General features: G+C 40.6%; 1 protein-coding gene across 1 annotated transcript in view; it reads right to left on the bottom strand.

Moving 5' to 3' along the window:
- SLCO4C1 (solute carrier organic anion transporter family member 4C1) overlaps nt 1-17,387 on the bottom strand; it is a 33,968-nt gene extending 16,581 nt beyond the window's left edge. Inside the window, exons 1-5 of the mRNA XM_065861093.2 lie at nt 16,684-17,387; nt 13,080-13,343; nt 5,204-5,398; nt 2,652-2,748; nt 1,610-1,731 (exon numbers count right to left, since the gene is read on the bottom strand). Of these exons, the coding sequence (XP_065717165.2) occupies nt 1,610-1,731; nt 2,652-2,748; nt 5,204-5,398; nt 13,080-13,343; nt 16,684-17,314 (1,309 nt within the window). The 5' untranslated portion in view covers nt 17,315-17,387. The remainder of the gene's footprint in view (nt 1-1,609; nt 1,732-2,651; nt 2,749-5,203; nt 5,399-13,079; nt 13,344-16,683) is intronic.
- Nucleotides 17,388-24,895: the final 7,508 nt, after the last annotated feature.

Consider the following 24,895-nt stretch of genomic DNA (forward strand, 5'->3'; position numbering starts at 1 on the left):
GTGAAAAGAGGAATTTGGCTGAAAGCTTCATGCTTCCATTGGAAGGCCTCGGCTGTAAGACATTATCAGGGATATCCTAAGAGTTTCAGAGTATCCTGAAGCCCATTCATTTTTTTTTTCCTAAATCATCCTCACATTCTCCCTAGTTTCCTATTTAATTATTTCTTCTTCTCCATAATTTCTCCTTCCAGATAAGCATAGTAAGTTCCTTCAGATGCATTCCCAAGGACTCCTAGATAATAGTTGCCTGAACAGAAATTACATAAAAATTATTCCTTTTAGAAGGGTGCTCTGAAATACTGTGATTTGTGTTTTATTATTCCACCCAAAACAATAAGACAATAACACAAGAGTTAAGTGAATGGAATTTCCTTATGATTCCTGGTAGGTAACACTGGCTTTAAATAAAGTCCTAGGTTCTTAGCTGTAAGGATTTTCCAAACTTTGACCATCAGTTACCATGCTTTACCTGTTTCCGGTGCTACCGTACAGCATTACATACACAAGATCCTCCCTCTAGTCTATTTGCCTTGCTTTAAAGGTAGCATATTGGAAACAAGGTATTTATCAGCAGGTTTAAGCCAAAGACAATTAACTCGGAATCAAACAGGAATCAATCACTCAGTCCATGTCAGAGACTGGAAAGAATTATGTCTCAAACATTGTGCCAAAACTGGGTTCTCCAGCCTCAGGAGATGGGAGACTGTCGAAGGCTGAAAAGAATCGCGCCTCAAATCGTAGCAGGAGATGTGTCACCCAGGATAAGGTGATAAGGTGAACTGTGATTTACATATGAACAACAAGCTAAGGGGCCACAGACAAAAGGCCGGCTGGCTGATAGTAGGAGGTGGGGGATGTGTCGGAGGGCACATAGCTCCACCTTCTGATACGCCCAGTATGGCACAAAGGGAAAAGCTGAGACCCTTCAACATGGATCGTGACCTGTCAATCTTTCGCAATCCACACACCCCTCTCCCCTCCCCGCCCCGACTTTTCTATCTTTTGCAATAACATCCCCACAAAACACCAAAAAATATGCAAGCGGGCAACCCAGAGGGTTATAAAGGCCCAGCTTGTGCAAGCACTGGCGGCACCCACCAACCATCATGAGGGCCACTCTGCCCACCAGTCTCAACGCATGAACTGAACAAGACACCAGAGGATGGACGCCACTCATCACTGGATCCAAGACCGCAAATTCCATCACACATAAAGCAGAGGTGTAAGGATGGTGAAATCTTTCTCTCTCTTTTCTTTCTTTCCTATACTTATATTTTTTTGCTTCCCTTTTTATAAGAAATATAGTAACATAAGATTTACAACTCCACATATGCTGCACACTTTTTACGTTTACCAGTTGAACCTGCAATACCATAAATCCTTCTGCCACCAAATAATTTGCCAGTTGGGCCAAGTTGCAAAATAAAAGCCTTTTGTTTGCAGACCTTAAGTACTGTGTGTACTGTTTTCCAACGATGGGGGCCCATGAACCTGAGTCACCTCTCCGCCACTCATACCTCTGGGCTGGACATGACAGTCCAGCAGTCTATAACCCACGAGCATAAACAAATCTCTCTTTCAATGTAGCCCATTATTGTTAAACATTTACCTGGTAGGTGTTTCGGAAAGCATGAAAAAGGTATTATAAGAAGCCAAATGGCAAAAAAGCATGCAAGAAATGCTATCCACCATGCTCCAAGCCAGCGTGGGTCATCTTGATCTATCTCTGTACTGCAAAAATAATTTGGAAAAAGTAGGTTTACCATTCATTAATTCAAATCAGCAATTTCAGATATCAGTGAGGTGAATTTTTTTAATACTGATTTAACAGAAATTCTTTTAATATAGATATGGTTTTATTTTCTACATGTATTAAATTTGTTGTTTGCTTGTTTAAAGCACATTCATCAGCTATATTATAAAAATATTTTATTCTACCCAATATAGCTTTCAACTCATTAGATAAATTCATTCTTATTAAAGGCAAATATTTGGTCCTGATTTGAAGATCTTGTAGCATTGCTAAAATACTGGAAAAGCTGTTTTTAGAAAGAATCTTCATAGTAAATGAGTTATGCAAAAGCCAATACAGAAGTTCAGAATGCCATTGTGTTGATCTGATACCCCTAAAACACAGGAAATAACAATGTAAATGAAGCTGTTGGTTTGGACAGTAGTACAATTTATAACATTATCTTTTCAATAGTGGGCTGTCACTCCACTGGTACATTTTCTAGCAAGCTCTTCCCCAGAAGGTTAAGTAGCAGTATCCTACACCTCATATCCCACTCCAGGGAAACATTATGCACAAGAAATCAACTGTTGCAATCTAACCTTAAAATTAGAGTAACTAATCAAATACACAACATGTTTTGTTAATGAGCTTTAACATAGCTAGATTTCAAAGAGCTAGAACTAAGTATTTGCACTACAGAGAAACTTTCACACAATGGGCTGACTATTCGCTGCAGGAAGTAACTCCCTAGAAGCCCTTGTGAATGCAATTTGTTAGCAAGCTAAAGAAGCTCTTGAAAATGTGGTATTTTCCAAAAAAAACCTCTTCATTCTTCTAACATGGAGAAAAGCTGAATATTTTAATATGAAACATTAGGAAAAGAAAATAGAAAGCAAAAGACTAAACTGTATCTTGCCTTTCTGGGATCTGGATATCAATATAAATATTAAGTAGCTGCCCTCCTAAGACATAGCCAATAGCAGGACCCAGCAGTGACATGGCATAGCCAATTCCTAGAAGAGAAAATACATTCAAATTCACCATATATCTTTAAGGCTTTCTTTTAAGGAAAAATTGCAAACCAACTTCAGACCAAATGGTTTCTGTAATTCATCCTGTTCTTTCACTGTCATTACTTTGACTATAGCACATAAAGATAACATGCGTTCCTCGGCAAGAAAATTCGCAGCTCTCATTAAAAGCTTCTACTTAGAGGTTCAGCAAAAGACACTTCACTGACAGCATCTTTAGGCATTAGATTGCTTGCATCTACAAGCATAAGCTAGTTTGTGAAAGTTTCTGAAGTGAGGTTGTTACAAGCATCAGTTGTTAATAGTACATGCCCACAATGAGCCTACATTTTATATATATATATTTTTTAACTTTAAGCTGGGTTTTAGATGTGCCAAGACAAGAAGCTAGAGTGTAATCATACCCTACTAAAGAGCACTCAGGTCTCTTTCTCTTTGTCTTAAGATGAGATTTTCTCAATGTCATAATAGTCCCCCTATCATACCAGCCAGATTTCTGTGGCACTTTCCCACTGCTGGCAGAAGCACTGCCTCAGCAACTAACAGTAACTAGATCTGTCTAAATAATTGGTCCTTAATGAAGATACACTATGCTCTTCCCCAGGCTGAAGAATCTGAATTTCTCATTTGTTTGCAAAATGCCTTGATCCTGAGTATTTTCCATTATTTCACTCTCTTCAGACAGCAAGAAAGAATTATGCCGGGAGGGGAGAGGTGCAAGAGGGGAAAAGGATACAGAGGGGAACACTGATATATCAGTGAGTCAAAATAAATATTGAGTTGACATATCCCAGGTTTTCTTGTATTTCAGAAATAATGACATGGTAATAATACCTTTCTATGTCCACGTTCATCCTACAGAACTTCAAACCTAGTTTAGAACATGCCTGTTTCCTCCTAGAGAGGAAACTGCTTTTCATTGGCTTCAGATGTAGATGGCTCAGTTCAGCAAGAGGAGACCAGTCCTCATTAAAATGCATGCACTTTCCAAAGAGAAAGAAAATACCAATTTATGAGTTGCAAGCTCATAGTCTAAGATGCTAACAACTATTTACAGACACTAGCAGAAACTTCTGGGTTTTTTTTTTTTCTGCCTTGCACAAGCCTTCTTGCAATCAGGCAAAGCAACGCAACATATTTTAAATCCTAAATCCACTCCATAAAAGCAAGAAAAAGAATTAAGGTTTAATGTAGCTACTTGTCCACTAACTTGTCTTCAAGTTTTGTTATATTAGGCAGAATACACTGTTCTGAACTCAGCAGTTGTCCAAAGATTACACAACCATTGGTTTATTGTATTGCTCTGTTCTAAGTATGAACACTAACAATTCTCCTGAGTTTTCAGGCCATTTCTTGATCCTCTAATCATGCAGACAGCCCTAATTCTGCTCTATTTATTTCACTGGCCTCATGAACAAGTGTAGTAATCTTCTCTCTCAATATAAAGAGACAGCAAAAATAAAAGCTGTCTTCGATATTGAAGATTTAACATACACAACTATTCTATTTGTTGGCATAAAATGAAGTGGCTTGCCTGGAATAATTAAGCAAGAATTGCATACAAATAGATGATTATTTCAGTTTTGTCCCCTAAAATATTGATGTAGTCTGGAAAACAGTCCAGGAATATAAAATGCTTTGGATTTCTCCTGCAAGTTACCAGTAAAGCTAACATATCTTTATCAGTTTGCAAATAAACTGGGGAAAATAGCAAATATCTTCATACCCACAGAAAACACACCTGGAATGCAATGAACTTGGTAGCAAAAATGAGCATAGCCCAGAGAATGTTGACTGGAAATATTAAAAATCATTGTTATTCCATTAGTATTTCTCAGCTTCCAAAAACCCCCACAGAAACACATCCTCCGTGTCTCCAAGTAATCCCTTGACTTTCAGTTAAGGAAGGATACTGCCAGTACTTCTTCCTGAAGTGCCAAATTTGTAAGTTACTAGAGACCTGCTTTGATTGCATGATGGACAGGAGTGTCCCTGAACTGAGGGGACAGCATGCTGTTAGAAGGTAAATAAATAAAACTGGTAATGGATACAGTAAGGTCTGACTACTGATCTAACATACAGTAGTTTTCAACATCTGTGGCAGTATAAAGTAAATTTTTGCTACAACTTATCCTGTTCTTAACAGGCAGGCCACATAAGCCACTTAATCACTTTCAGTTACTGACAGGAAAAAAACTGCAGACCTGCACGAAGTAGCCTTAACATGCTCTGCAAAGTAACTGTTGAAAAGACTTCGTATTTACAGCAGACTGATACCTAACTTGCAGAGTAACTGATATAGAAACACTTTATGCACATAAATGACAATGTGCAATGACAAGATTAATTTAATTAGAGGAATTCATAAAAGCATATGAAAGACATTGCAGTCTATGGTCTATACAGACAACAAGTTGCAAACAGTTTTAAAAGTTACCTATATAAAAGGAAGACTTGTGCTTTGGAACGCTATCATCAATAAAAGCAGTCCCCAAAGTATACAGTGGAGTTCCTCCAACTCCCAGCAGCAGCTGTGCCAGGATAAAGACATACAGATAGTTGGAAAGTGAAGACCTCATGCTGGCACTGCAAGTGAAGTTAGCAGAGCTTGTTCCTGGAATTTGGCACGTGTCTGAAAGACAAAGACAGTAAGACTTGAAAATTATGACATCTAGCTCATCACAGTCCAACTGAAGAAAACCTGTACTGAAAGCTAAACTACATATGAAGTGTTGTTAGTGTCAGACACTTATTTTCAGCCCTACTAATATATCCTATATGACAGTGCCCTAACCTTCTGTTATATCATACCTCCCCACCCCCGCAAAAAAAAAAAAAAAAAAAAACAAACAGTATTATGGCTAGGTTTTTGTTTCCTTGCCAGGAAGGACAGTAAATGAAATAGCATTAACTACACATTTTGGCTTTTTGAAAGCATTACTGACCAGGTGTATGCAAAAGCTGTCAAATGGTCATTCCAAAGGTTTGTAAGCACTCCTGGGTAACAGATACTTGATTTTGTTCTTGTACTTTATAATGATCCTGAGAAGCACCAACAACAATTTCCATTCTTAAGTAACAGAGCAGATTGAATGACCTGAGGGAAGCTGGACTGCTAGTGAGGAAAGTGCAATCATCAGAGTTGTAAGCAAAGATAATCCTCCCTTTCTATACACCGTTTTGAGAAGCATTTCCCCCCAAAACCAAACACCAACAAACACCCACCAAAAAACCAAACACCAACAAACACCCACCAAAAAAACAAACACCAACAAACACCCACCAAAAAAACAAACACCAACAAACACCCACCACCACACAAAACCACACCACTATCTCTCATAGAACACAAGAACACACACCGCCCTATCACCAGAATATGAAGTAAATGTAAAGCCTCTGTTCTTGTTTACACAAACACAGAGGGAAGCAGAATAGCCTAAGGTTGTATGTGCTCCTGTAACATTTGGCACTATGAGGAGGGAAAAGAAGAAGTGAAGACAGGGCATTTGTTTTCTCTAGTCCTTCCTCTTGCTATCATGGCAACTTTCAGTGACAAGATCATAAAGAGAAGCATGGTTCTTTCCAGGTTTTTCCACAGAAGAATATACAACCCTAAGGAAGAGGACAGACCCATTATGTTCATGGAAACAAGCTATACTGACCCAATATATGAAAGCACCCTTCAGATCAGATGAGCAAACTGATTAATTCTTAATACCTTGCAACAAATTAAATTGTTTTTTCTCAGGTTCCTTTACATTTGAGAACACTTTTTACATGAGCAAACAAAGGGCAAGCTTGTTCACACTTCGGACTCACAGGGCATAAAACACAAGGAAGTTCTTGCCACACAGCAGATAAAAGTAACTGTCTACGCTGATGTTATAAATGCATCCATGAGCTTTATCATGCCTTCCTCCAGAAGGAACAGCTCCATACAGGTGGTGGGGTCATGTAGCACACAAGAGGTGATTCAGTGCTGTTGCACAGAAAGTGGCCAACATAGAGGGATGCGAAAAACCTTACTTCAAGAGGAGCTGTTATTACACTTTTCCCTCCTTTCCACTTAGGAACAATCCTTATTTTAATGATATGCTGCAGCCACATGGGGAACATTTTACTATCATTACTTTTAAAATTAAAGCTTTTAAAATGTATTTTCCATTTATTGTCTATCTGCTTTCTTGAGCAATATTCCTCTTTTCTGCAGGAAATTAGGTATCAAATCAGGTTAACTTTGTACTATATACAGGCATCTAAAACTGACTATAGAAGGACACCATACCCTACAATACCTTGTTAACATACACATATTTGTGTACAGCACATATATAGAATATACTTGCAGTTATATGTTAGCCTTGGGCAAGTCTAAGCCACCATTTATCAGACAGTGGTTCTTCATGAATCTACATCCCCACTCCACTATCAATATCTCAGTTCATGTCAATCTAAAAGCCTGCACCATTATGTAACTAATTGATTATAGCCTTTCTCCTTCAGTTTTCTAGCTCATCAATTTATATGCCCTAGGAAATTTATCCTGACATTGATATGAGAGAAGCTTATGACACTAGTTTGTTTTCAGAACTACACAGTCTGGTTCAGATACAAAATTAAGATAATCATCAATATGCTTTTAATACAATTATAATCCTTTTATTTACATCATCTATCAGACTACCCACACCACCCTGCCCCTTTTTTCTTGTGTGTGTCAAGTACACAGTACACAGGCACTTGCTTAGTGGAATTGTGGACTATATTTCATGTTTTCAAGAAACATTTTAAAAGCAAAGGCGAAGTACCACAAAATTATGAGATTAGTTTAAACTAGCATACGTCAAAAATTGCTATCAAACAGTTTACCTCAGCCATTGATGTCATCCCCTTATTGTACCAGCCCAAGGCTTAAGCAGATTAGCAGGGTGACACAGGCTGAATCTAACCTGTATTAGATCCATAGGTCTGTTCACTGCTGTCACAAGAATGCCGCAAAGAGCAGGTATTGACTTATACATGATCAGAAAAGCCTAACCTGAGATAAACAAAGCTCTGGGAGAAGTTTAAGGTGAGCCACTGACCATTTTTAACTACCTTTTCTCATTAAACTTGTTTTCCTTTTTAGAAGGCAGTGGATTAGACCTGGATTTTAAAGAGCAGAACTGCATGAAAGGCAATACCATCCAACAGAATTAGTAATTATAAACATTCTTGCATGCCTTAATTTAACACATCTACCTGAATCCAAGTTATAAGAGCCAAAATATTCCCTAACATCTAATGCAACATACTAGCCAAGAAGGCAGAACAAACTGTGAGTTCCTTTAGCAACTACATTAATTAGAAGACAGGTCAATACTAGTTTTACCCCCATCTTAAACTGCAGCCAGTAGTGTGTGGGGTTTTGGTCTTCTGAAGGACAGGGAATAGTTTGAAGAGAGTTGTGAGGAGTGATAAATAAAAAACAGCTTGGTTTCCATTTCTTTTTAAACTTAAAAATTTGCCTCCCTTTAAAGTCTCAAATGGGAAAGTCAATCAAAGCTTCAATGAACATGTTGAATGAGGACTAAGTTCTTAGTTTCTAGAGGAAGATGTTACAGTATTTCAGAACACCTAAGTGGTATAGAGTAGTAGACCAAGCAATGTAGAGAATGGTAGTACTACCTATTATTTGACTAATCAGATAGTCTCTTCAGAGAGCAAAACCAACAGGAAAGCACAGACATACTGATGGTACAAAACAAAACAGCCAAATTACACAGATCACACATTCTGCCACCATTAGTGACCAAATGCTATAGTTTTCTTCAGTCTTCAATTGTCCTTAGCAAGTTCTGGGAAAGAAGACCAATCATGTCCTTCTGAGAAAATTCACTAACTCTCGAACACTAGATGACTGATCCAACACCTAAGATTCCAGTAGAAGAGAGAACTGAAAAAAGGTGTTAAAGTCATTCTCCCTGTTCTCTAATCACACCACACACAAGGATCACCGAGTCCAACTCCTGTCCCTGCATCTGACAACCCCACAGTTCACACCATGTGTCTGAGGGTGTTGTCCAGTCTCTTCTTGAACACTGCCAGGCCTGGGGTCATATCTGCCTCCCTGGGTAGCCTGTTCCAGTGCTCTACCACCCTCTGGGTCAAGAACCTTTTCCTAATGTCCAACCTGAACCTCCCACAAAATCACAGAATGGTTGGGGTTGGAAGGGACCTCTGGAGGTCATCTACTCCATCTATAGATGACCTAGACTCTGCTAAAGCAGAGTCACCTAGCATAGATCACACAGGAAAGCATCCAGGTAGGTTTTGGATATCTCCAGAGAAGAAGACTACATAACCTCTCTGCGTAGTCTGTTCCAGTGCTCTGTCACCCTCGAAATAAAGCAGATTCTCCTCATATTCAGATGGAACCTCCTATGTTTCAGTCTCTGCCCAATGCTCTTCATCCTATCATTAGGCACCACTGAAAAGAATCTGGTCCCATCCTCTTGTCATGTACCTTTTAGATATTTATAAGCACTGATAAGATCTCCTCTCAACCTTCTCTCCTCCAGGCTGAACAGGTCCAGCTCATAAGAAAGATGTTCCAGACCCTTAATCACCTTTATAGTCCACTGTTGGACTCTCTCCAGTAGTTCCTTGTCCTTCAACTGGGGAGCCCAGAACTGGACACAGTACTCCAGATGTGGCCTCACCAGAGTAGAGTAGCAGGATAACCTCCCTCAACCTTCTGGTCACACTTTTCCTAATGCACCCCAGGATATCATTGGTCTTCCTGGCCACAAGGGCACCTTACTAATTCATAGTCAACTTGTTGTCAACCAAAACTCCCAAGTCCTCCTCTGCAATGCTGCTTTCCAGCAGGTCCACCTCTAACCTGTACTGGTGTTCCAGGTTATTCCTCCCCAGGTGCAGGACCCTACACTTGTCTTTGTTGAACTTCATCAGGTTCTTCTCAGTCCAGTCTTCCAGCCTGTCCAGGTCTCGCTGAATGGCAGCACAGCCTTCTGGTGTGTGAGCCCTTCCTCCCAGTTTGGCATCATCAGAAAACTTGCTGAGGGTGCACTCAGTTTCTTCATCCAGGTCATTGATGAACAGGTTGAACAGGACTGGACCTAATACTGACCCCTGAGGAACCCCACTAACTACAGGCTTGTTACTAACAAAGATAATTCTTTTTACCAAAGACATCATTCACATCCTGTTACTAAGAGACTCAGGATGTTGCCTAGTCCAACATCCTAATCCAAACAGTGCCAAAACCAAATGCAGACCAAGTTGCTCAGGACTTTACTCAGCAGCATCTTGAAACAACCCTGAGATACAGACTGCAGAATCTTTCTGGGTAATCTGGCTTGTCTGTCTTCACAATAAAGTTATCTTCCTGGTGTCAAGTGAAGATCAACATTTCCCATTTGCTGTGACAGACATCTTTTACAAATTTAAACATGTTTCAATAAGATTTAAGACAGAAGGTTAAAAGTACATTGCTTGTAGCATCTGCAGTTTTTACAGTCTATATTGTCTACGGATAATCAAATACAGGATGGTTTCATCATGATAAACCACTAGATGGAGCTCCTCACTACAAATGTCAGAGCCAGCTGAGACAGAGGACCCAAAACAAGCCATCTGTACAAGGATGAAATCTCACAACAGCAGCACTTTGAAACGTTTGTATCGTTGTAAACTATGTTACAGCTTTGCAAACACCCATTGTTATTCATATACACTCTCCTACCACAAAACCGATTGGCAAAAAGCATCATATGTGATGAATCACTTACGTCTAAGTTTCCCCTGTGGTGAAACACTTTACAAGTATGACCCAAAACATGCTAAATTAGAAAGAACCTATGTTATGGTCAAATCACTGGTTAATGGTCAATGGGAAGGGCCACATCAATTGATAACATGGGGTCGAGGTTATGCTTGTGTCGTTATAGATCAAGGTTTGCAGTAGGTGCCTGCACGTTGTAGCAGACCATTCCTGAAGAAGCTCAAGCCAACAGTTGAAGAAGCAGAAGTGGCACCTGGTGGTGAAAAGGATTTGCTGCCTGACATACAGTTAGATGACAACAGGGAGTAATCCACAATTGACTAGTCCCAATCCTTTGGGACAAGGTAACACAGCCTCCCTGATCATCTGTACAGCATGTCAATGATGTTGTGGATATTACAATGCATAGTAAGCATCGGCCTAGTATTGTTGGACATTAGCAATGCTTTTTGGCTTCCCTCTCAACCAAAGACTAATATGTGGATAACTTTAGCCAACACGACAGCACAAGGCTCTATCTGTTTAGCTACTGCATCTCTGAGCAATCCTTTTTCAACATGCTTGGTCAGTGTTTCACTAGACACCTGGCCTATCCCCAAAAACAAGAGGCAGTGGGCTGGTGGTCAAAATGTGACAAATAATTTGGATGGCTGGGTCATAGACCCACCACAAGGTGGTTTACAACTCCAAGAAATTGAGTTACTAGGATCAGTAAAAATGGATTTTTGTCTATATTTCAATTATTAAGGAAAAAGTACATCTCTCGTGCAAGTGATACATGTCTCATCAGCTGTATATCACAATCAGATTTTTTTGTGTGTAATTATACCAGTCCCAATGCATCTAAGGCCACCAACATCCCCTTGAAATTACTCCTAGGAATATTTTTAATTTGTGGTAATGGAGCCTGGCAAGGGATTCCTTCCCATATAAAAAGAGGGCCATGTTCTTTAGGGAGGTTAACCTTCTTATCTCCAAACACATCAACCATTTTAATGCATAAAAGAGGAAAAAGAAGTATTCATGCCTTTGACAAAGATTGTAAGGATAATACAGAATTTTGGGGAACGGGACAAAACTATATTGGTCTCCATTTTTGCGTCCAGAGTTGCAGTAGCAAACACTTTGAATATGCTAAACAAATCAGGATGTTGGTTAGCAACACAAACTAACGCCACCCCCTTAGCATTGTCCAGGCTTTTAGCAGATGTTGATTCAATTAGACATGCTATGCTTCAAAATCATGCTGCCATAGATCTTTCTTGTTAGCACAAGCACATGGTTGTCAAGATTTTGATGGGATGTGTCACATGAACTTGTTTGACCATTCTGAATCAATTCACAAAGCAATCAGAAGACTAGATAATATGACCAAGAAATTAACCTATGAAGACTGGGGTTTAGACAAATGGTTGTATGATTGGGCTATTACAGGATAGATTAAGGATCTAATAAGAAATGGTTTAGTTCTATTGACAGTTGCATTAGCAATATTAATGCTTGTCCCTTGTATCTTACAATGTGTACAACATAGAGTAGAAAAATCTATGAAAGGTCTATGGCTAGTTGAAAAACAAAAAGGGGGAATTGTGGACTATCTTACAGACAGTCATCTTGAGTTACTGGAATCACCTTGACCAAAATATAATGGGAAACCAGAATGTTTTTGTACAAGAAAAGATATTTACAATGTGTTAGCCAACCTGCCAGAGCATGTGCAAGATTAAGTAAACCAATCGCAAGACAACTTTAAGAGCGTGAACAGCTAGCATAAACCAATTAAAACGGAAAGTTAAACATATGTACAACACCTACTAACTATAAATGTAAATTAACTATAAATTAAGCTCACCGCACTTAAAGTCTTATTTTATGAGAAAAAGATACGTAAGATCCGAGATCTGGCTACTCCCACAATGTCAGCACTGTTTTGTTCAGCATAGTTCAGTACTGTTTGTTTCCTCTTTATTTCAAAGAAACAAGTTTTAATCAACACTTTAGAAGAGCTTAGTGAAATCTGTTAACAAATTACTCAAGATGCCTTTACATGTTGCAGTTTTTTGGGGTTTGAACTATTAGTTACCTTTCAACAGGAAGACAGCAGGTCTAACAGCTTTCCTTTAACATTTGTTCTACATCCTTGATCTAACTTGTTTTTCTATTCACAAAGAAATGTCAGACCATTTTTCACTCAAAGTGAGTTTTAATTGCATTCATCAATGCAAGTCAAAAGAGCATTTTATTCTAATGTTGCTTATGAGTGAAAACTGATATTGACCTTCAGATCTCTTCTGAAAAAGAAAGTTCGTTGTGCAGAGAGACAGCTCTTGAACTTACAGATTTCAGAGATTCATTTTATTTTCTGTGTTAGAAATAATATCCTATTTTTAAGACTTAGAGATTAACTATGTTGCACAAAATTAAGAGTTGCACCAAATCACAACTGAGAGGCTTGGTTTTTGTTTTTTGTTTGTTTGGTTTTTGATTTTTTTTAATCATTTTCGAAACATAATGATAAGCTTACCTTCAACTTTAGCTCCATAGCGGTATTTTCCACTATTGAAGTGTGGTAATGAAAATATAAGTGAGCCCAACCCCAGCATAAATGCTGAGAAAGCAAGCCATCGTGGTTTATGCCCTCTTTCTCCAAAGAAAGATACGAACAGTGACAATATACAAAAAGCAATGTCATAGCTTGCAGAGATTAAGCCAGTGAGGGAACTGTTCAACTCATAACGCTTCTCAATTGTTGATATACTAACATTAATCAGGCCATTTACCACAATACCTAAAAAAAAAAAGAAAAAAAAATTAGTCAAAGGTACTTTAATTTGATAGAGTTGCAAGGGTAAACTTACCATTGTGTGATGGAAGGGTTGAACTGAATAGATTTACAAAGCAACATTAAGATATTTGTTAGTTTTAAACTTCAGGTGTACAATGAATTGATACAGTGCCAACTTAAGTCAGCCAAACTGCACAGGACCTATTCAATTTTGTTCTCTCCTGTGGGCATTAAAGATTCAAAACTCAAGTAGTAAGTCAGCAAAATACTATGCCTCAAACTCTGTTCACATGTCAAAGTTCTAGATTCAGTTTGAAGCACAGACAGATTTCAAACAGAATGCGTAACAGTGTGACAAGACACTGTATAAATTAAAAGGAAATCAGTCAAGATTATTACTTGTATTAGAATACAAGATACAAGTGAAGCAAGTTCAAGACATAGCTTTCAAATAATGATTGCCAAACAAACCTCATTTCCTCCCTGGCATCACAAAGGGAAGATACAAATAGGCTTTTGACCAGGTATCTCTCTCCTATAATTAAAAAAAGTGTAAAGCTATCTGAAAATACTTTGCAACTGTTTCAGAGCAACTGAGGAGATTAACTGAGAAAAAAGTTGGGTTTCTGAATCCTGAAGTTCACTGAAGCACCAGTATCAAACAACCTGGAGAAAAGGCCTTGTACAAGCTGCCCTACTTAGGCACAGGTAAACTCCAAAAATCTGATCCAAAAGCAGAAGCAATTGAGCTGCAATTGCCAGAGCATGCTTGTATACACTGTCCATTTTTACAGGAGTGTTGGTTTTAGATATTAAGCTGAATCTCCCATCCTGCCTCACATTCTGTTTGTATGGGAAACAACCAGTAGTTAAACTTACAGGAGTTTACTTTTAGTAGTTCCAAAATAGGATTCTCTTACAACTGAGACGAATAGTTATACTTCTTAACAGTGCCAGATAACTTCATGGTAATCTAATTAAACTGTGCCTGTAATAAAATATATGTCCTGGAAAAAAGTTAGGAAGTCTTGGAGGCACAGTTGCAAACAAAATTAAAAGTTCCGTAACATCACAGATGACTGATGAACATTTCTTATGACACAGGCCCTACAGCTATTCTTCCTTCAAAAATCCAGACATGATTCTCTACTGTCATTCTTACAAAAAACAACACAAAATACCACTGCAGATGATTGGGGACAGCAATGGATTTAAATCAGTTTGCAACAAGCATTGCACTATCCGGAAGGGCAACTACACAGGCTGAACTTCAATAGATCTGCCTATAGTGCTCTACATATTAAAGAAATCCTCCAAATCTGTGATCAGTCAGCTATTTTCTTGTAAGCGCAATCCCCACCATAGCTAAACACTTCAGCTTTCTATAAGGAGATAGCTCTTGGCACAATTTTATTTTTCCAGTAACCTACTACAGCCTCTTTAAGAAGGATGGCAATTTCACTTTTCAGTCTGACCACCACATTTAAACTCACATAGGATTAACAAAAGTATTTATGTGTTCCTCTGCTGCAATTATTTATACCTTTAGCAGCCTTTTTTTTTTTTTTTTTAAATAGGAGCATTGACCAAAGAACAATACTAGTATGAAGGAATGAACAAACAAGTTTTTTTCCACATTTGCCAGCACATCAAACATTTACTAAGGCTCTAAAACATTCACACGAAGTAAGTGTGCTACGTTGCTAGTTGATTACAGAACTGGAAGACATTGTCTTGTAACTGTAGTTTAAATTGCCATATTTAATGATATCCTAAAAGCCATAAAACCTCAGAACCTATCCACACTACTAATAGCACAGCAAACTGGATTTTAAGAACTATTGCCATAGCAAATTTAGAAGTGCTAGAAATGTTCAAGATGTTTTGTCTAGTGCAATATAATCTGAAGCTTTTCAGTGTCACATTCAGGGCATTTTTGGTTGCTTGTCTGCATTCTTAAGCTACAAAGATATACATGCATGACCTTCTACTTCTAGCCTTCTACTACTCAGCTGCCATTTAAATCTGCTATGTAAGAAATTCTTCCACCCCTCCCTTTGTTTTTACTATGTCAGAAAATATAAAGTTCAGGTAACAACAGGACAATTGTAACAGTAATCAGCTCCTGGTCCTACCAGCTGTAGACAGTCAGATCCTCCTAGGTTTTAAGCGGAACCTCCTACTCAGTTCTCCTCACACCATGCCAGTTACTTTAGTTTGGTTCCAGGCAGGAACACAGCCATCCATATCGCACATGACTTTGTCAAAAGCTGCCTGCTCTTCCAGCACTGCATGTCTTCTTCCACCACCCCCGTACAGCAGTTTCATTCTTTATGAGCAACAAGGATGAGCTTTAAAGCCTCACAACTTTCCAGGAAACACAGTTTTGTCTTCTAGCTAGTCAAATAAAGTCAAAGGGTTCTGAACATTTATGCAATAGCTCCATTTAATGGACAAATATCTAAGCTTTACAAACCTCAATTCTGTACATTTGGTACACTAATGCTTCCCCTTGGTCATTATTACTACTTTCTAAGCCTAAGGCTTGCCAACAAACTAATAAATCTTCTTACAGAAAACCAAAAATATGGACAAGGATATCTGAAGGTGAACAACAGAAATTAATAAACATTAGGTTCCCCCGAAGTTAAGTCAAGCCATTAGTTAAGTGGTAGAAATATGGCTTCACTGGGATCCACTGAATAAAACCAGATTTTTTTTTTTAAAGCCGTCTCAATTACTCAAAGTCCCACACAACTATGCCAAGGCACCTTTTTTATTGTCAGGCAGGTAACAAAGTACATGTCAGGACACTACAGTTTTGTCTGTTGATTTATATCATATGTTTTATTCCCTGGTTCCCTGTTAGGCACATAGGGAACACTATTTCCCTGTGAGCAATGGTGACACAATACAAACGAAAGCATGAAGCACAGAGCTGATGACACCAAGAACTCAGCAATGGTAAAAAAGGTATGCGGGAAAAGAAGACAAGAAAGAACAGAGTGAGGTACAGAGAATAATACTGTATGACCAACTTCCCCATTCAGGGCACCAGCGTACTTTCTTCCCTAGTAAAGCCACTATTGTCACTTTTCAGCAACAGCACAAGACTTGGGCAGCTGGAGGAACTCTGCCTCACCTTAGCCACCACCCAAATCAGCACCACTCTTCCCCTGTCTTCCACAGCCCAGGAACCCACCTGGCTTCTACCAGAGCTCCAAGATGGGGAACAAGATGTGCCAAGGGCAGAAGAAAGCCTCCATGTGTCAGGTCCCACAGGGAAGGTTGAGGGGAGGGCAGCACATCTGCAGCTCTGGACAAGGTGGTTGGGACAAGTTACCTTGGAAGATAGCCAGGAAGCTATAGGCCGCCAAGTAGCCCTCCGGGTTGTTGCAGAGTTGCAGAGCCTTAGGGGTGCACCGGCCCCACCCACAGGGCCCCTCCTCAGCCTCAGCGATACCGGCATTTGCCCCGGGGACGCTCGCCTGGCGCTGGCGGCCAATGTCGGGGCTGGGTGGCTCAAACACCGGGTTCTCGATACCATCACCCTTCATAGCGCTAAGAGGCCGCTGCCCAACACCGGCTGCAAACGACACCCAGCCGCAACACTCCCGTAAATACCAAGAGGACGGGCGGGTCCCAACAGCGGCAGGTGGCGACACTTTCCCCTCCCGCCGAGGAAGGCGGCTCGACCCGGTCCCGCCCCGCCTTGGCTGCTGTGGGCCCTGTCCCGCGGTTGCCGGCGTGCGGTGGGAAAGCCGCGTTGGTGGTGTCGCCTCCGAGCCCGGGCCGGGGGCTGCGGTGGCCGTTGCCGGTGTCCCGCCGCTCGCGCCGCGCACCTGCGCCTGGGCAGCTCGGTCAAAACGGCCGCCAGCCCCGCCGGCACGTGACCCGCGTGAGCGCCGCGCTCTCCCTGAAGGGGGATTGCCCCACACCGGGAGCCACGTCATGTTAATAGCAGCGACTAACATTAACGTCAGGCGGATCAGGTTGAGGTGGGGCGAGGGCTGCGTCGTGTTTTGTTTCAAGTTTATGCGTCCAGGTCAAGTTCTGCCTTAAAACTTCCCGTTAGCGGCTGGTGGAAGCGTGGCGTGGCGCCCACCGCCCGCCAGGCAGAACCACGCACTGCAGCTGTGGGGAGGTGAGGCGGTGGAGATCAGCGGATGCGAGGGGCACGCATGCGGCAGCAAATACAGCACATCGATTTTAACTAGCAATATTTGCCCTGGAAAAAAAAAAAAATGACAAGCACCTGAAAACAGTCCTCATCAATGTTTCTTCTGGGAAACTAGAAAATTCAAAATGTTTTTTTAAGTGTTGGAGAAGGTGAAAGTGAAGCTTTTTCAGATATGGTACTTTCCTCTTTTAGGCAAGTGAGTTGGCACATGACCTGCTTGGATGTGGAAACCCGTCTCTAACAAAAAAAAAACCAACAAAAAAAACCAACAACAACAAAAAAAAAAAAAAAAAAAAAAAAAAAACAAAAAAAAAAAAACCTGAACATTTGTAAATGTCAGCCTTTGGAAATTTTATTTCCCAGCTGCAGCACAAGAAGTTTCCATCTGCAGGAGCTTCCAGGCATTGAACAAGTTAATTCAGTTGCAGACGTCAGCCGTGTCATTCAAGCGTACAAGGAAGTACAAAGTTTGTTTGCATATAGAGAGAATGATTTCTCTCAACTACAGAAGAACACTGGGAAGGAGTCCAGGGATCAATTAACCATAACTACTGGTGTTAGTCTCTAGGCAGTACAGGTTTGTCCTGGAGAGTCCTTGCCCATTCAAGACTCCAAACTGCTTTATAGGCAAGTGAAATAAGACTGAAAATTGAGACATCAGCAGTGCCTTTGGTTTCACAGTGAAAGCCAAGGCACCCTGCTGCATTCCCAATGTTGCATCCTCTCCCTGGTGTGAGAACACACATTTTCAAGTATTCCTTAGTAGCACAGAAACTACATGGAGATAACCTTCTGCAAAAAGAAAACCAGTAGGTTAGAGAACATGTGTCAAATTATATTTGCATAGGTAAACTACAAATGAGAAATTAGCTGCTCCTGCTGTTGCTCCAGCTTGCAAGGGCAGTGGGTAGAGAGCCATGGGCTTCCCTGGCAGTCAGGCTTTCCGCACCCTCCACCCTGGCCACCTGTCCCAGCCCCACAGCCGACCATGACCTCTCTGAGCCCACAGGAGCTCAGACAGCTGCTCCCCAGTGAAACCTTCATCTGCTGGTCACTGAGAGACCCCCAAACCCTGAAATTAGCTTATCATTTCAGGCTGTAGTCTGAAATGGGTTTCCTCAACTGGTTATCAAGATACAACCCATTTAGCAGCCTCTTGAGAGGTCTAAGCATGTGCCTGAACCAGCTGACACACTAATTTGTTTCACAGAAGTCTTCTTTTCCCGTGTTTGCGTTTTATTAATATTTTTTCTTACCCCTCATTAAAATGAAGTAGGACATGTCATTGGAAATAATATCCTGATCTTCACTACAGTGTCTACATGATAGTGTAGTAAGCATAATCCACAAAATTGCGACATGAATATACTGCTAATGAGATGTAAAAACCTCCCTTGATCTGTCAGATCAGCTAGATTTGTTGTTATCTTCATCTAGTTGTTTTGCTCTTATCATCACAGGAAGGTGATGGAGGGAAAGGAAAGGAAAGGAAAGGAAAGGAAAGGAAAGGAAAGGAAAGGAAAGGAAAGGAAAGGAAAGGAAAGGAAAGGAAAGGAAAGGAAAGGAAAGGAAAGGAAAGGAAAGGAAAGGAAAGGAAAGGAAAGGAAAGGAAAGGAAAGGAAAGGGAAAAAAGAACTGAGTGGATCTCACTGTGAAAAAGATTGTGTTCAGCTGAAGACAACAAAATTTTTAAGAAAATCAGGAAGTGTAGCATTGTGGTGTTCCAGCTAGGCATAGTATGGGAATTACATAAGGAATTAAATAATCTGGGGAATTAAATAGAAGTGGACTCTCAAAACTTTATACCATGCTAGTAGAATACAGATTTTAGGAGAAAACCATAGGAATAGGAAGAGACGGAATAAAAGATGATATATTTTTGCACACTTTATGTTGCCTGAGTGGTACTGTTGCTCCTCAACAAGAAATTTAGACAAATGCAGTAGATCCAGCCAGCTTTCATAAACTGCTTTAATATGAGATGTTACTTAAAGCTATTAAAGAAGTTTAAATTCCTGACATACTGGATACACAACCTACCTGAAAATGGCAAAATGCAACTCGTTTCTACGAAAGTATGTAAAGTGCTCAGATAAAAATTGTAATAGACCATGAGGTCTGTCTGCTGGACTAGGCAGAGGTAGCTCATAGAAAAGGCAAATATAACTTAAAATTTATGTGTGTATTGCTATCAAAGCTAATGGACACCTGCTGAAGTTGTTCTATAAACTGCTATCCATCATACTGTGTACCACTTAGATCCTTAGCTTCACAAATTAACTTTTAAAGGAGCAAATGTACAGAAAGTTCACTAGAGAAGTTTATTTACCAACAGAGAATTGAAAGAAACAGGCTTGTTCAGTATAGCAAAGTGAAATGCTCCATGAAGTAAGAAGCAATCATAAGGAGAAGGACAAAAGGCAACAGAAAATTTTAAAACAGATGTGCAAACTGATCATCATTAATTTTGTCTAAGAAGTCAGAAAGCTTTTGATTTTCGTTAGATGGGAGTTTTGGAACAAACTTCAAATGGATTCAAAAAACTTTAGATGGAGCTTGATCAAATTATGACTAAAGACATGAGAACTTATTAACTAGGAGGTCTTTTTCTGATCCAAAGTTCCTATAAAGTAGAAATTGGAAACTAAAATGGTAGTCTAGGAACAAACTGATGGTTAACTCAGAAGAATGTTGTAAAATCTGTACTGGAACACTTTGCAGAGAGGTAAGTATTTTAAAGAAAAAAAGCTAAATTTGTGAAAGGATTATAAAATGCAGCCTTCTAACTTCACGGCATTGTATTTGATCAGCTACAGTTTCTGCATTCTCACAGCTGTAGGAGTTCTGCTGCATGGTATCATGATGTGTCATGTTTCTGATCAGACATAAACCCATCACAAGAAAGCTAGATAAGACCTGTGGATTTGTTTAAGAAATAGAGTTGCATTTTTAAAAGTCTGAGAACTGCCATTCCCTGAACTGCAAAAGTGATTGAGTTTCTGGCATCAGATACGAGGGACAAGGGGAGCATATTTAAAGCATTTCTTTTCAAGCATCTCAAAGCCATCCCCTCTCATTTAAAGGCCCAGTGGCACACAGACCCACTCTCACCTTTTAAGAAGGTTGTCTCTCAGAAACATGGCACAGCATTTTGCCAGTAAAATGCTCCCTTCAACTCTACTAGCTATAAAATAAGATGCAGAGTAAATTACCTGGGATCCTTACAATACATTTTCCAGGCAGCTTTTCAGTGTTTGCTGAATGTTTCAGATGTCAAATTCTTCCACAACATTATTTCTGACAATTTGGCACCGTGACTAAAATTCTTCCCCTCTGGCGATTATTTTCCCTCTACTGTGGTAGCTCCCTCCACACCATTTTCTGTTATTTGGCCTAGGTCAGAATTCATTCAAAAAACAGGGGTTTCTTTTTAAATAATGCATCTTACTTTGTATCTGGTTTATATTTTTTTTCCTTTCCTAGAAGAAAAGCCTTGGGTCTTGAATTTGTATCTAGTTTATGGTATTTAAAGATGCAATTAACACCTCTACCAATTATATTTCTGTTTTGAAGAGGCATGCAGATTGGGATATGTTAGCACCCAGAGAGAAACATAACAGAGCAGAAATTAGTCTGCTGCTTGGCTTGCAGAACCAGGAATTTAATACATTAGTTATCTTTTCTTGACTGTCGTCTTTGTTTCATATTTCTAGTAAAATCTTAATTCCATTTAAGTCCTGATTATGTGTTTGTTTTTGGAAACAATGTGAAATCAGCATTTTGACTCTCTGGGTGGAATTTTCTAGTTGTTTATGCAAAATGATCTGGCTTTGTTTCTTTTTGAACACATTCTTTTGAAGGTGAACAAAGCAAACCTACAGTTCTGTACTCTTGTACTGTAGGATCTGAACTAGCTCAAGGTATTTTTAAATTACATTGTACCTCAGGCCATCACGTGCTTCTGACAACACAGCACTAACCTCTCTGCTTGTTCAGAGTTTTGTATCTGTTAGCTAATGTAATGTAGCTCTTTATCTGCCCTGTGTCTAATTCTGCCACTAGTATAAGCCCAAAGAAGCAGCAGCAACTTTGTCTCTGTTTTGAAAATATGGAAAGAAGACATGTTGTTCAATGATTACCTTTATTAAGACATTAGTAATGGATCTTCTGTTCTCACTTTTGTGCCATTTTAATCCTTGGGAAGTCCAACCAACTTACCCTGCAGTGAAATCCGTTAAAGTATATGCATGTGTACTTGGTTAGTGAGAGTAAAGGGATTAAACTGGTATCCTACATTTAATTCCCATCATTTGTTAGACTGTCTAGTGAATATACCTCAGTGTGAAAACTCAAGGCATATCCTGTTTTTATCTCAATGCTGTAATCTTTTACTCTGACCAAGCCTTCCCTGTTTTCTGTAAACTTCATGTTCTTTGACCTTTAAACATATACAGAACGAATGTGACAAATCCTTTACCACAGTCGCTGATTTTTCACATAGGAAGTTCCACAGATTGTTTTCTAATCTAATCTAATCTAATCTAATCTAATCTAATCTAATCTAATGAGTAGGTGAATAGAGAAGAAATAACTCTTGAACTTATTTTCAGAAGCACGAGTTTCAGTGTTTTCTAGAACTGGGCCATCTCTTCAGTTTTCTTTCTGCTTGGTTCCCAGTTTCAACAAAAAGAAGTGAAATTTTAGCCCCTCATAGTTTGTTTCATCAGCAAATACATGGCCTTTAGTGACAGGCAGTTAGTATCGATTTGTGATGTACATTAACTTCTGCATACACAGAGCAGAAACTGGTAAATCTACAAAATCTCTCTCTTAAGTGGTATGCTTACCATGAAGGCAACTCCTTTTTAGCAGTGAGTTTAATTATTTATAATATTCATATGGCAGGTGAAAATACACACCCTCTCTGTGTCCATTCTGCTTAAGTGGCTTCATCCTCAGCTCACTTCTACTGAAGACTGGCGAGGCCACACCTCTAGTAGTGTGCCCATCTCTCCTCAAAACAAGAGAGAAATGAAGCTAATAGGGTCCAGTGAAGGACCACAACAATGGTGAAAGGACTGGTGCATTTCTCCTATAAGGAAATGCTGAGACAGCTGGGACTGTTCCGCCTGGAGGAAAGCAAGTTCTGGGGGTGGATCTCATCAATATCTGTAAATACCTGAAGGGAGGATGCAGAGAAGACAGAGTCAGGATCTCTTGGTGCATCTCTTGGTGCACAGGGACAGGACCATAGATTCACTTCAGTTGGAAGAGACCCTCAAGATCCAGCCATAACCTAAATCTTGCACTAAACCACGTCCCCTAAACACCTCCAGGGATGGTGACTCCATGACTTCCTTGGGCAGCCTGTTCCAAAGCCTGACAACCCTTTCTGTGAAGAATTTTTTCCTAAGATGTGATCTGAACTTCCCCTCACACAACTTGAGGCCATTTCCTCTTGTCCTATCACTTGCTACTTGGGAGAAGAAACCAACAACCACCATACTACAACCTCCTTTCAGGTAGTTGTAGACAGCAGTAAAGTCTCCCCTCAGCCTCCTTTTCTCCAGGCTAAACAGCCCCAGTTCCCTCAACCACTCCTCATCAGACTTTTGTGCTCCAGGCCCCTCACCAGCTTCATCACCTTCCTCTGCACCCTCTCCAGCACCTCAATGTCTTTCTTATTATGAGGGGCCCAAAACTGAACACAGTATTCAAAGTAGGGCTTCACCAGCGCCGAGTACAGCAGCACAATCACTTCTCTAGTCCTGCTGGCCACACTATTCCTGATACAAGCCATGATGCTGTTGGCTGCTTTGGTGACCTGGGCATGCTGCTGGCTCAGGTTCAGCCAGCTGTCAGCCAGCACCCCAAAATCCTTTTCTGCCAGGCAGCTTTCAAGCCACTCTTCCCTGAGCCTGTAGCGCTGCCTGAGGTTGTGACCCAAATGCAGGACCCAGCACTTGGCCTTTTAAGCCTCATACAATTGGCCTTAACCCAACAATCCAGCCAGTCTAAATCCCTCTGTATGGCCTCCCTACCCAATTTGGTGTTTTATCTGCAAACTCACTAAAGGTGCACTCAGTCCCCTCATCCAGATCATTGACAGATCAAACAGAACTGGCCTCAATACAGAGCCCTTGGGAACACCATTCATGACTGGCCACCAACTGGATTTGGCTCCATTCAGCACAACTCTTTGGGCCCAGCCATCCAGACAGGTCTTTATCCATTGAAGAGTACACCCATCCAGGCCATGAGCTGCCAGCTTCTCCAGGAGAATGCTGTGGGAGATAGTGTCCAAAACTTTACTGAAGTCTAAGTACACAACATCCACAGCCTTCCTCTCATCCACCAAGCCTTGTCATAGAAGGAGATCAGGTTGGTTAAGCAGGACTTGCCTTTCCTAAACTGATGCTGACTGAGCCTGACCACTTGTTTGTCTTGTATGTGCCATCTGATGGCACTCAGGATGATTGACTCCATGACCTTCCCCAGCACCAGTATCAGACTGACAGGTCCTCCTTCTGGCCCTTCTTGTAGATGGGTGTCACGTTAGCCAAATTCCAGTCAACCGGGACCTTCCCAGTTAGCCAGGATTGCTCATAGATAATGTAAAAGGGCTTAGTGATCACTTCTGCCAGCTCCTTGAGTACCCTTGAATGGATCCCATCTGGCCCCATAGACTTGTGGATGTCTAAGTGGTGGTGCAGGTCACTAACCATTTCCCCTTGGATTACGGGTGCTTCATTTTACTCCGTCTTCTAGCTCAGGGGGCTATGTACCTGGAGCACACCTAGTCTTACTATTAAAGACTGAGGCAAAGAAGACATTTAGCACCTCAGCCTTTTCCCTTATCCTCTGTCACTACATTTCCCCTCGCATTCACCACCTCTCCTTTTGTTGCTGATATGTTTGTAGAAACGTTTCTTGTTGCCTTTTACAGCAGTCGCCAGGCTCAGCTCTAGTTGGGCTTCTGCCCTTCTAATTTTCTCCCTGCATAACTTCACCAGCATTCTTGTATTCCTCTTGAGTAGCTTGCCCCTTTTTCCAAAGGTTATAAATTCTTCTTTTATTCCCAAGTTCCAGCCGCAAGTCTCTATTCAGCCAGTCTGGTCTTCTTCCCCACTGGCTCACCTTCCGGCAGACAGGGACAGCCTGCTCCTGTGCCTCTAAGATTTCCTTCTTGAAGAAAGACCAGCCTTCCTGGACTCCTTTGTCCTCCCACGGGACTCTGCCAACCAGCCTCCTAAACAGATCAAAGTCACCCCTTCAAAAGTCCAAAGTAGCAGCTCTGCTGACTGCCCTCCTTACTTCTCCAAGAATAGAAAACTCATTTCGTTATCGCTGTACCCAAGGCAACCTCCAACTGACA

This window comes from Patagioenas fasciata, chromosome Z, assembly GCF_037038585.1.
Source record: "Patagioenas fasciata isolate bPatFas1 chromosome Z, bPatFas1.hap1, whole genome shotgun sequence".
NCBI classification, from domain to species: Eukaryota; Metazoa; Chordata; class Aves; order Columbiformes; family Columbidae; genus Patagioenas; species Patagioenas fasciata.